This window comes from Ostrea edulis, chromosome 5 (assembly GCF_947568905.1).
Source record: "Ostrea edulis chromosome 5, xbOstEdul1.1, whole genome shotgun sequence".
In the NCBI taxonomy this organism is placed as follows: domain Eukaryota; kingdom Metazoa; phylum Mollusca; class Bivalvia; order Ostreida; family Ostreidae; genus Ostrea; species Ostrea edulis.
The window spans coordinates 34,868,076-34,881,864 of NC_079168.1; the positions used below are offsets into that span (position 1 = coordinate 34,868,076).

General features: G+C 35.0%; 1 protein-coding gene across 1 annotated transcript; it reads left to right on the forward strand.

Moving 5' to 3' along the window:
- The first annotated feature begins 244 nt into the window (after nucleotides 1–244).
- Nucleotides 245–10,947, forward strand: LOC125651562 (stomatin-like protein stl-1). Its single transcript, XM_048880218.2, has 11 exons — nucleotides 245–326; nucleotides 4,256–4,399; nucleotides 4,616–4,715; nucleotides 4,891–4,949; nucleotides 5,840–5,972; nucleotides 6,080–6,136; nucleotides 7,983–8,075; nucleotides 8,483–8,581; nucleotides 8,931–9,010; nucleotides 10,452–10,580; nucleotides 10,723–10,947. The coding sequence occupies exons 1-11, from the start codon at nucleotides 285–287 to the stop codon at nucleotides 10,813–10,815; spliced, it is 1,029 nt and encodes a 342-aa protein (XP_048736175.2). The 5' UTR covers nucleotides 245–284; the 3' UTR covers nucleotides 10,816–10,947.
- Nucleotides 10,948–13,789: the final 2,842 nt, after the last annotated feature.

Genomic DNA, 13,789 nt, shown 5'->3' on the forward strand with positions numbered 1-13,789 from the left:
GTTCGTACAATTTCATAGTTCTACGTAGTCGATACGATCTTAACGGAGCCCAGTTCCCAACCGCACATTCTCGGGCCTTTCGGCAAGCAGAAAAGCGCCTTTATTATCCTTAGCTCAAAAGCACTAGCCAAGTGGACTGCACTCGTTTTTTGCTCCAAGCAGGCAAATCAGAACAAGTTTGAGAATATTTTCGAGCTAGCCGGAAAGGCCCGATCTTTTCATGCAAGGTTTTAAAATTATGTAGAATCTATCCATTTCCGGTCATTTGTCATCGAAGATTAACCATGTCGAGGGTTTGCATTTCACGAAGTATTCGAATTTTACAGGTTTGTGACGACATGTTATATGTATTTCTTTTAAAAATGGGATATTTTAACCAAACAAATTAAGTCAGATAATGTGATATGACGTTTTATGTATCTTACGTAACTTTGGGAAAGGCTTTTTTGTATGTACATGTTACGACGTTAGACTAGCCAATGATACCGTTCATTTCATGTTCAGATTCAATGTGTATATTTTGAACACCACATCGTTATATAATATCGATAAGAACTTTGTTAAAACTAAAAGATACAGTGAATATATTGACAGAATGAGTTGTCGACGAAATTTCATTGAAATTTACATCATCCTCAGCTCGGGGGATTCTAAAATGGAATGGTGGCGATGCAACGAAAATTGAAATATATCATTTTGTTAATATGTATACGGTGTGACCGTTGGACCGAACGAAGCATGTACGTAACTCCGTTTCCCAAGTGGTAATCATAATTCCGTTAAGTACGGTGGCTAGATTATGATTCATTTAAAAATATATATTTTGAATGAATTTTCCTTTTGCTAAACACCCAGTAACATCTCATTAAAGGAGTTTATATGGGGACAGCAGTTTTACATGATCCGCCTATTCATTGAACGCAGGAAATAAAACGCAAGGCAACGTAAACTGTGCATTGTGACGTCACATTTAGCCTCGACTTTTTTTTCTTTTTCAAAGCAAACAATTATAAACAACAATAATACATTCCGTATGCAATGAAAAAGGCCGTTAAAACTAAACAAAAAACCAATAAATTCAAAATGGTAAAAAAGTAATCGTAATTTTATCGTATATTCTTACAATCCCTACCCAGAGTTGTCGTTCCTTGCCCTCACTTACACCTCTGTTAACGTCTCAAAATAAGCAATGTTATTCCACATGTAAATCCACCTTTTTTACGGCTAATAAAACGAAGAACTATCTTATAAAATATCGGGAAAATGTAGGATAAGCAACTATTTGTAGATTTTTCCCCATTACTATATATTCTTCATGTACCTGTGTATAGGCCTGGTGCAATAGAACTATCCAATATCCATGTTTCAACCCAAATCAATGCTTCTTGTGTCACAAAAAGACTTGACACCTGCTCAATAATTATTTATTTATGTATATTTTTGTAACTGAAGTCAAAACCATACTTTATTTGAGCATACGTGCCATTTTACAAAAATCTTGTAAAACCCTTGAGACGTTGACAGAGGTGTAAGTGAGTGCAAGGAACGACAACTCTGGGTAGAGATTGATATTCTTATTCAAAGAAACTCATGAACTCGTTCATTTATTTAGTCGTATTACGGTTTTATATGTATTTATTTGCTAAAATCTGTTACAATGATAATTGTACTATTCACTTTGAACAAACTGAGTGTTTAAATTACGAATTGCACGTCAGAGTCTTCTATTATTGGCATTCAAAATAAAACACGAATAACTGTTGAAGCAGGTAATGAAAAAATAAATGGCGGCGCCCATATGGATCACGAAAATTTCAGTGAACGTATATAGAGATTATCTCTTTTTCTTTTGCTGATTTTGACTTTTTTCTTTTACATATATGTTACCTTTAGAGCCTTGCTTCGCGGACGGGCCTTTGGCCCGTCTGAGCTTCGCTCGGTATTACCTTTTGAGTTTTGATTGTGTTGAAAAATGTACAAATATTATGTTATTAAAATTTTGAATTTCTGATCAAAAACTACTTTCTTTACTCTCAAATTAGGACATGCTCATATACGTTATATACTCATAACTCTGATATATTTTTTCGCAGGCAATGTTTGGTCATGATGTAACAAAGACTGTAAATATTAGTTTTCGACTTATCATCAATTCTTCATTATTGATTTTGATCAACATTTTCGATAACCAATCTTTTAAAAATAAAATTTTATGTATATCATTTTACATTGCACAGTTTGACCTGCATTGCAGTTATGTAGCATTAGGGGTAGAGATGGAGGCTTGCCCCTCACTTCTTCATCCGTTGTTATTACAGGCAAAGTTGGCCATTTTTACTAGCTAAGTTCGATCTATAGGCTGGTACCGGCCTTCCTTTTAAATAGCATTATTGAATTTTAGTGGAAATGTAAAATTAAAGGTATACGTGCCTTATTAAACAGTATTTTGTTCAATGTTAAAGCAAGACCAATATTTTGTCAGTATGATAAACTATCAAAAATAATATGCTTTGACAATTTCGACTTATTATAGTTATATATGGGTATTAAAGGAATACTGGCCTACTCAATTTAAGGAGAACACAATGATTTTCTAATGCATGATTGAATGATGTTTTATGGTGGATGTGCGCAAGTGCACAAGAAATATATTATTAGAAACACCATGGGAGATTTACAGTATGTAGTTGTACTGAATGGTGATTTCATGTTAAACATGAAATTTAATGCCCCCTCATTGCTCAAAGTGGTTCTTTCTTCCCTGGTACATGTAATACATAACACATCCAGTGTGCGAAACTAACTTTAAAGTCCTATAGAGTTTCGATCTATAGTCATTTTATTTCCTATAGACCACAACAAATTCCTATAGACCGAAATTTATCATGCAATATTCATTGTTATTTAAAAATAGATAATAGACACAAATTGGGTTTGGTAATTTGTTCATAGTTTAATTATATTCTTTTTCAATTTCATGCACGTCAAGCTTTTCAATTAGAATTTCATTTTCTTTTTCATTTTGTTCCAGCTTAGTTTCACTGCCTGATCCTTCATCTAAGTCACATTTACTACATTTCATTTTCTCATGATTTTCTGCGACTTTAGCCTTGCTGGAACTTGTTGTACTGACCGCTTTCTGTTTGATTCAAGTGTGTTCACCTTCCACATATTTTTAAAACCGTTCAAAAAGGACATTCCGAATTTGCACGAAAATGACGTACATTGAAGTAAATATCAAATTGACCCCCCCTGTTGAAAATGGAATAATCTGATTCGAATGATTTGTAATTACATTGTGGAACATTTTATTACATCTAAGGGGTGAACAGAAACATCATCATACTACATATGAACTGGTCCCACTTCTCATATATGTTTAATAAGCGGCAGTGAACCATTTTTTTTACTCAGAATTCCTATAGACAAGTCGGTCTATAGCTATTTTGATCATTATAGACCGACTCGATTTTCTATAGACATTGTCTATCGGTCCATGGTTAATTTCGCACACTGCACATCCATACATGTGATATCTCCCAGACTGGCCTGAGGGCACCTGTAATGAAGGCATAAAGAGGTCTTCTGCTGAGAATTGAAAATGGAAAATAATCGTAAAATATTCCATTTCTTAGGAAAACCAGGCCCATTGTTATTTTGATTGACATGCATTTATGATCAGTGGTTTGTTCCTTGTATGGTGGTGATTATTTATTCCATGCCAATGAAGACTCATTATGTCAGAAGATTAATAAGTTACTGAGATGTAAGATGACTACCTTCTCTCTCTTGAATGCAGACTCAGGGTTTTAGATATGAGTGATGCAACACTTCCTAGCTATTATATACGAGGGATGGCAAATTGGTTTTGCTTTTTTACTTAGGTTGTAAATAATGGTATTTACTTAGGTTGTGAATAATGGTAAAGAATTTAAAATGTTGTAGTGCTGGAAAGGCCATGACACAATGAAAAACATAAACTAAATATCATAGCCTTCACAATAATCATAATTTAGAAGTGCTGTTTTATTTTTACAGTAGTAAGTTGGGGTCATAAGGTTTAAAAAGAAACATAGTGGCATCATTAGAAGTCATCTCACAAGGATTACACTCACAAATATCAATGAACTCTCTTTTACAAGCAATATTGAAGGATTTTGTCACTAATAGACAGACAGATGGGCATATATGCCAGGGTCCTCCACCTGAAATTTTTTTGGATCCATGTTATAAAACTATATACAATAAATTTCAGAGGAAAACATATCCAAACCAATGGAGTCAAAACATGACATTTTCATCTAGAAGTTTACCCATGAACACAGTAGTATTGTTTGTGCCCCAACAAGAAGCATGGGTTGTGGAGAGGTTTGGAAAGTTTGACAGAATATTAAACCCTGTAAGTGTATAAGAGATTTTATATTTCTGCAAAATATGTAATGAAAAGAAGAATGAAATAAAAATACTTGGATTATTAAGTTTTGTAGTTTTTGATGACTGTACATTTTGGTTGCTTTGGAAGTACAGTACATATTAGATATCAACCCTGCAGGTGAAAAATGAAATTAAAGATGTAAAATAACTCATTGAGGTACTACTTGTATGTTTCTTCCAGGGTCTCAACTTGATTTTACCAGTCATTGATAAAATCAAATATGTACAGTCTTTAAAGGAAGTGGCATCAGAGGTACCAGAACAGGCTGCTGTAACATCAGGTATACATTCTTCATTATTTCCTCAGTCTACTGTTTCTGTAACATCAGGTATACATGTACATCCTTCATTATTTCTTCAATCTACTGTTTCACTTTTCTTTTCTGAAATATGTGTCTATATAATATTCAGTGCAGGATTCAACTTGGTTTTTCATTTTACATTTGCTCCACACAGATAATGTTACACTTGGACTAGATGGGGTGTTATACACTAAAGTATTCGATCCTTACAAGGTAAGCCATGAAGTTGTCTATACATTGAATATCATTTTTAAGGTGGTTGAAAATTTCTTAAAATTCGAGCCTTTCAAGTTTTGTGTACTGTTGCCCAAGCGACTGAAATAAATTTATTATTATAGCTTAAATTTCGTAAGTATCTTTCTTATAGTTGACTTGGTTTCTGGAGTGCATTTAAGTGTTGATCCAAGGGGAGGCAGGGGGTTGGGTTCTGGACTCTCCCTGAGATTGGTCAAAAATACAGTTTTTGTCTATTTCTTGGCACTTATAAAATAAATCCCTATTACAGGTTGATATCCCCTTTAGAAAAAAGCCAGGGTTACTCCCCTTCCCCTTGGAAAAATCCATGCATGCCTATGGAGTGTAGCGGTCAGCTGGGTTCGATCGCCGGTGGCCAGTTAGCTCAGTTTGTAGAGCACCTGACTAGAGATTCAGGGGGCCCGGGTTCGAATCGCGGTCTGGTCCGTTGCATTTTCTCCCTTCCTGTTACATTTGGTGCCGTAGACCAGCCCCTGGAACTGAAAGGTGAAAATGCCTGTCAGGGGATAAAGATCCTGGGTTGATGTCTTCAGGTGTGAAGACATTGAAGGAGGGAGGAATGTAGCGGTCAGCCGGGTTCGATCACCAGTGGCCAGTTAGCTCAGTTGGTAGAGCACCTGACTAGAGATTCAGGGGGCCCGGGTTCGAATTCCGGTCTGGTCCATTACATTTTCTCCTTTCCTGTTACAGGAGTAACAAATTAATGTAAATAGTAACTATATGATATGAAAAAAAATTGTCTATGTACCATCCAGTACGAAGATTTGTACAGAGTCGGGAGTGGACCAAAATAGACATTTTAACAGTGTCCTTATATTCTTAAAAACTGAATTTTTTTTAAATTACAGTGTAGTTATAATGTAGAAAATGCTGACTTTGCCATCAAGAAATTAGCACAGACTACCATGAGATCAGAAATAGGAAAAATTACATTAGACACTGTATTCAGGGAAAGAGAGATTTTGAATGTGAATATTGTGGGTAAGTGTCATACATAGAAAATCTAAATTAATTGAATTACTTTAATAGACATGTCAAAAATGGAAGATTACCTTTATATATGTATGTCTTAATTTTACCATTTCTAGATTCCATCAACAAAGCATCTGAACCCTGGGGAATATCATGTTTACGATATGAAATAAGTAAGTAGATATACAGTGTACTTTAGCTAGTAATTAAAAAATATATTATAAAGATGTAAATACATATAGGATCTCCCATGGTTTGATATGATTTATATTCAATGAGTTGTGAGGTTCTCTATCCCCATGACATGGTAAGGGGATTGAAAACACACGTGTAGGATATAAATCATATCAAACCACAAATCATGGGAGATTCTTTTTATCACATGTTAACACACACAAACATGGTTATTCATTTACGGTACTGTATTGTTAGGGATTTTGCTTTCTGATATTTTATAAACTATGTAAAATTAATGTTTGTTTGTGACGTCACAAATGGCATAGGAAAACATGTAATAATTAAAATTTATGGAATGTGTGATATCCACTGGATAAAGGAGTAAACATGGAATAAAAATACTTATGTTTGTATGATGATACAGTGCAACCTGCAATATGATGTTGCTCCAATGTCAGAATAAAGAAAATTACATATACAAAGTATACAGTATAGTCTGAGTCAGTTCTTCAAGGAATTTTAGTGTACACCAGGAGACTGTGATAAAATGAGAATGGCTTCCACTAAATGACAAGGACTTCTAATGTACAACAAGGAACTATGATAAGAATGCCCTACAGTTATGCTTTGTAAACAAATGAGCCAGAATTGTGATATCAGAAGATATTAACTTACAGAGAAAAAATCTTTTATTTATCTTGTAGGAGACATGACTCTTTTATGATTTATCAATGAAGAAAACTAAATAAATTGGGTTATAAAGGTGACCTGGCCTGGTCCGGTTTTGAATACCCATTTTATCAACACTCCTTTTATTAATCCTGTAAGAGACTTGACTCTTTTCTCAATCGTGTAGGAGACTTGACTCTTTTCTCAATCGTGTAGGAGACTTGACTCTTTTCTAAATCGTGTAGGAGACTTGACTCTTTTATTAATCCTGTAAGAGGCTTGACTCTTTTCTAAATCGTGTAGGAGACTTGACTCTTTTATTAATCCTGTAAGAGGCTTGACTCTTTTCTCAATCGTGTAGGAGACTTGACTCTTTTCTCAATCGTGTAGGAGACTTGACTCTTTTCTAAATCGTGTAGGAGACTTGACTCTTTTATTAATCCTGTAAGAGACTTGACTCTTTTCTCAATCATGTAAGAGACTTGACTCTTTTATTAATCCTGTAAGAGACTTGACTCTTTTCTCAATCGTGTAGGAGACTTGACTCTTTTATTAATCCTGTAAGAGACTTGACTCTTTTATTAATCCTGTAAGAGGCTTGACTCTTTTCTAAATCGTGTAGGAGACTTGACTCTTTTATTAATCCTGTAAGAGACTTGACTCTTTTCTCAATCGTGTAAGAGACTTGACTCTTTTATTAATCCTGTAAGAGGCTTGACTCTTTTCTCAATCGTGTAGGAGACTTGACTCTTTTATTAATCCTGTAAGAGACTTGACTCTTTTATTAATCCTGTAAGAGGCTTGACTCTTTTCTCAATCGTGTAGGAGACTTGACTCTTTTCTCAATCGTGTAGGAGACTTGACTCTTTTCTAAATCGTGTAGGAGACTTGACTCTTTTATTAATCCTGTAAGAGACTTGACTCTTTTCTCAATCGTGTAGGAGACGTGACTCTTTTATTAATCCTGTAAGAGACTTGACTCTTTTATTAATCCTGTAAGAGGCTTGACTCTTTTCTCAATCGTGTAGGAGACTTGACTCTTTTCTCAATCGTGTAGGAGACTTGACTCTTTTCTCAATCGTGTAGGAGACTTGACTCTTTTATTAATCCTGTAAGAGGCTTGACTCTTTTCTCAATCGTGTAGGAGACTTGACTCTTTTATTAATCCTGTAGGAGACATGACTCTTCCACTCAGGATCCAGGAGGCTATGCAGATGCAAGTCGAAGCTGAGAGGAAAAAGAGAGCTAGTATTTTAGAATCTGAAGGTGTGTAACCCTATCAGTTTACAGCTATCAGTTCCTCTGTTAATCTTTTGTGAAATATTTAGTTTTCTGTATGCATTTATTTCCTGTACCAGTAAGTCTCACATCTGAGTAGATATGAAGGACGTGAATTTTTTTTCTTCTCTTGTTTACTCTCACCTCTCCTCTCTTCCGAAATTGAATTTCACACGAAACATACAGAATGAATCTGTACTCCCAAGATAATGTCTGATAATAAAGTACAGGGGGTATTTTTGGAAAACGACCATAGGAAAATAAATAGTACGGTATTCACCTATAAATCATCATTACAATCATTACATGTACATATACTGTATTCCTGTGAAAAATGATAGAATACAGTGTATTTATGAGTTATGGGAATAGTTTTGCATCTGTTTTCTCTGTAGGTATCAGGGAGGCAGAGATAAATGTAGCCGAAGGCAAAAAGAAAGCAAAGATTCTCAACTCCGAGGCCTTCCAAATAGAACAAGTTAATATTGCAACTGGTATGAATTTAGTACATCACAGAAATGTTTAATGTGGGTAAACACTAAATTGTTGTAATACTTAAAAATACATGTATATTTTGAATTCTTGAAATGCTGTTGAAATGTTCTTCTCAGTATATACAGTGCTTGCCAAATTCTTTGATTCATATTCTGGGCATCTATTAATACTGTTTTATAAATAGCATTAAGTCACCATACAGACTGAGATACATTTGTGTGTGTGTATTTATTTTTAAAATCAATATTAAAATCCCATGCACACACGTGTGCATGGGATTTCCCCCAAAAATATTTCAGAAAAAACTCCAGATACTTTTATCAATAAATGATTTATTGTGAACTCCAGGTGAAGCACAGGCAATTCGTTTTATGGCTGAAGCCAAGGCAAAAGCAGTCACTCAAGTAGCAGAAGCCATCAGTCAACAGGTCAGGCTAAATAACCTAAAGACTTTATTCTGTGTTATATGTATTGCAGTAAATCCTGTCGAATCTTACCTTCTCTGGGAAATCAGTTTTATGTTTGTTGATTGTATATTGTTTAACGTCGCAGTCGAGAATTTTTCACTCTTATGGAGATGTCATCATTACCGGTGAAGGGCTGCAAAATTTAGACCTATGCTCAAGTTTTGTGGTCATGGAGCCTGGTTCTTCTTGATTTTGAAGTTTTTAGCTCACCTGAACCGAAGGTTCAAGTGAGCTTTTCTGATCGCTTTTTGTCCGTCTGTCTGTCTGTTAAACTTTTCACATTTTCGACTTCTTCTCCAGAACCACTTGGCCAATTTCAACCAAACATGGCTAAAAGCATCCTTGGGTGAAGGGCTTTCAAGTTTGTTCAAATGAAGGGCCATGTCCCTTTCAAAGGGGAGATAATCACAAAAATAGGGTGGGGTCATTTAAAAATCTTCTTCTCAAGAACCACTGAGCCAGAAGAGCTGAAATTTACCTGAAAGCTTCCTGACATATTGCAGATTCAAGTTTGTTCAAATCATGGCCCCCGGTGGTAGGATGGGGCCACAAGGGGGGATCAAAGTTTTACATACATATATATAGGGAAAAACTTTAAAAATCTTCTTCTCAAGAACCACTAAGCCAGAAAAGCTGAGATTTACATGAAAGCTTCCTGACATAATGCAGATTCAAGTTTGTTCAAATCATGGGCCCCGGGGGTTGGATGGGGGCCACAATAGGGGATCAAAGTTTTACATAGAAATATATAGGAAAAATCTTTAAAAATCTTTTTCTCAAGAACCACTGAGCCAGAAAAGCTGATTTTTACATGAAAACTTTCTGACATAGTGCAGATTCAAGTTTGTTCAAATCATGGCACTGGGGGGTAGGATGGGGCCACAAGGGGGGATCAAAGTTTTACATACAAATATATAGGGAAAAACTTTAAAAATCTTCTTCTCAATAACCACTGAGTCAGAAAAGCTTATATTTACAAGAAAACTTTCTGACATAGTGCAGATTCAAGTTTGTTCAAATCATGGCCCCCGGGGGGTAGGATGGGGCCACAAGTGGGGGGGTCAAAGTTTTACATACAAATATAGGAAAAAGCTTTAAAAATCTTCTTCTCAAGAACCATTGAGCCAAAGAAGTTGACATTTACATGAAAGCTTTCTGACATAGTGCAGATTCAAGTTTGCAAAGGGTAGTTTGGGCCATAATAGGGACTAAGGTTTTACATGCAAATATATATGGAAAGTCTTCAGATATGGGCCAAGGTGACTCAGGTGAGCGATGTGGCCCATGGGCCTCTTGTTTTTAATGTGAAAGGTTGCTGAATGCATAATATCAAACTTGGTTAAGAATAAAAATGTTGGAATTCTACAAAACTCAGTAATAATTAATCATTTTTTCATTATAGAATGGAATGAATGCTGTGTCATACAGTATTGCAGAGCAGTATGTGGATGCTTTTGGGAAACTGGCCAAAACAAATAACACTATGATTCTACCAGCAAATTCTGGGGATGTTGGAGGGATGGTTGCACAAGTGAGTCTACAATATTGATGAATTCAAGCAAATTATGAACTTTATAGTTTAACGTAACAAGCAATGATATTGTACAAAATCTTTAACAATCAATTCAAAATTTTGTAGATCGGATCATATAATGATATTTTTCTAATTACAGGCAATGACAGTGTACAAAAATCTTTCAAATATGGACCAACTAAAGAGTGAAACAGCATTAAGAACTGACAAACTTACAAACTCAAAGGAATGAGATCAATGCTTTTTAAGATCTGGTGCAAACGTTTAAACAAACTACATTGTGAGAGAGGGAGAAAGGACTATTTTATATTCAAAACTGTGCAGTTTTGTTTAATATAGTTTAAATAAACAAAGAATTTATTAATTTTTTTCAATTCTGTCATTCTAAACAGCTTTTGAAATTACATGATACTGTGGTACTAAACGGTACATTGAGTTCATCGATGCCAACCTTACACAATTTCAAATTGAGAAATTTTTTGGGGGCGTACTCAATTTGGCCGTTTTGGAACTGCACCGATGGCAATCCTGACTGCCCTGCAAATCAAGTGAAATGGGATAATGAACGTGGCAGCACTGATCAAGTATCAAAAAACAATGATGGAAATACAAAACAATAAAGGGGGTAACATTTCTTACCACGCAGAGCACATTAGTGACCATAAGCACTTGAATAAAAAATGATTCACCATTTACCTCAGAAAGTAAGAGGGGTGCTTTCTCTTTTACTTCCTACTACAGGCATTATAACAAGTATTAATTAAGTAAATGATTTATTATTTTTTACTCAAGTGCGTATGTTTGTGACAATTAAAATGCCTATCATTATAAATGCCCTATTCATTCCGTTTAAACACTGTTGATGGCATTTTGATTCTGTCTGCACCACCTACTTTGCAGGGCTTGTTCCATAACAGCAATCCCAATCAACTTGTTTGGGGATTCCACTTAAATTCTCCCAGAAAGGACTGTCAATCAAAAGTACCCTTAGGTTTCACCTAATAAAAACTTGGGTACAATTACTAAACAAGCAAAATTTTGGAGATATCGGGGAATTAAAGAATCTAATCATAACCTAGAAAATTGACTAACCCATGCAGGGCTTTGTCGTTACTTTGGATGTAGCGGCCCCAATCATGCAGTCATGACAAAAGGCAATTGTATCACGTGGGTTCGAATTTACGATTTGAACCCAAGCGATATGTTTGCCTGTGGTTATGACCATGAAATTGCTAGTCTAATTAAGAAGCATTGCATAATCACACAAAAATAGAAACAACCACTTTTCAATTGCATTTATTGATATTTCACTGTTTCATTAAACCATGTCCATAGAAGATTCCTGTGATTGCTGAATCTATCCGAAACTAACACCAATACAAACACGCTTGCAGGGAGCAAATATTTTATCTCTCTGAAGACCTGGTGCCATCATTCGGAATTCAACGAAGACTATACTACCGTCACCTATAAAGCAGAAGACAGTATGAAAATTTATGTTTAAATACTTTCTATTGAAGAAAGGGGATAAAGGTGAACTTATTCATCAATCTGAGCCTATCTGTTAATAGATATCACATGTAATAAATCCTTAGACGTCATAATGTTCATCACTATTTGAAAGAAGAAGAGTGCATATTTTGCTAATTACTTTTACTAATATAAATGGGTCGAGTCAGCCTAGTGGTTAGGATGCTCGCTTCACAAGCACAAGTTTCGCGGCCGTGTTAAACCCAAATTCTCTCTTTCCGAATCGGGTTGCTTCTCAAAGATCGAAGTGCCATCAAAAACTGAAATTCCTTGACTTCAGAAGCTTTACTGGTCATTAAAGTATTCAGTGGATTAATATGGAAATACTGAAATGAAAACTACAACCATATGTATTTTTTTTTGTTTTTGTTGTTGTTTTTTTTATGTTTTCTCCCACACTCAACAATTTTTCAGTTAAATGGTGGCACCCAGTTTTTATTGGTGGAAAAGAGAACCCAGATACAATGTACCTGGGAAGAGACCACCGACCTTCCGAAAGTAAACTGGGAAACTTTCTCATTTACCGGCGCGAGCGGGATTCGAACCCGCGCCGACAGAGGTGAGAGGCCGTGTGATTTTGAGCGCAATGCTCTAATCACTCAGCCACGGAGGCCCCTCCATATGTAATGATTTTTCAATATCCTCATCATTTGGAAACGACGAATACTTCTTTATGGCAAGCCCTTTTACTATTTATTTTTAAAATAAGATATCTCTTTAAATAAGAGAGATATCTCTTTACACTAGAGAGATATCTCTATTGGTTGTAGATTTATCTCTTTAAGTTAGAGAGATATCTTTTTACGCTAGGGAAATATCTCTTTAACAAAAGAAATATGATATATCTCTTTACGCTAGGGAGATATCTCTTTCTCTTTGAGATATATCTCTTAATGCTAGAGAGATCTTTATCAAAGAGATATCTCTCTATCAATGTAAAGAGAGATATCTTTTTAAATGTTCAAAAAGAGATATCTCTTTAAGTTTTCCCCCGGTGATTCCCTGTTGCATCGGCATTAATATGATGTAACCCTATTTTTTAACCTATCAAAATATCTCCCAGAGTAAAAGAGATATCTCTCAAAGTGAAAGAGACATAACTTAAAGTATAAGAGATATCTCTCTAATTGAAAGAGATATCTCTCAAAGTGAAAGACATATCCGAGTGAAAGAGATATCTCTCTCAGTGTAAGATATATCTCTAAAAGTAAAAAGATATCTTTCTACGTGATAAGTAAAAGAGATATCTTTCTAAGTGAAAGAGATGTTTCTCTAAGTAAAAGAGATATATCTCTAAGTGAAAGAGGTATCTCTTAAAATTAAGAGATATCTCTCATTTTAAAGAGACATCTCTTTAAATTAAGAAATATCTCTTCAAGTTTTTTCGAGTGAATGGTAAAAGGGCTTGCGATACTTCTTTGCCACGTGGTGTTTTTAAACTAACCATTTAAATAAGATAAAACGGGAAAAAATATAGAAGATAATGTATTTAGCATTATTCATTAAGGACTTTAAGCACTTAGGATTCATGAAAAGTGTGCCAAAGTAAAGCATAGCAGTTCATATCCGATTGTATTTTCAAAAATGAAGTGTATTTCTTTTAATATTTACATTATACTTTCATTTTGTCGGAATTCTCAGCCGTTACTACATTTATCAAGATTCATTCTCACATT

Excerpts from the sequence above, each read along its gene's own strand:
- LOC125651562 (XM_048880218.2), top strand. The coding sequence starts at position 285 with ATGTCGAGGGTTTGCATTTCACGAAGTATTCGAATTTTACAG. Across the intron at positions 4,400-4,615 it reads TTGACAGAATATTAAACCCT|GGTCTCAACTTGATTTTACC; the intron begins GTAAGTGTATAA and ends TGTTTCTTCCAG. Across the intron at positions 6,137-7,982 it reads ATGTTTACGATATGAAATAA|GAGACATGACTCTTCCACTC; the intron begins GTAAGTAGATAT and ends TTAATCCTGTAG.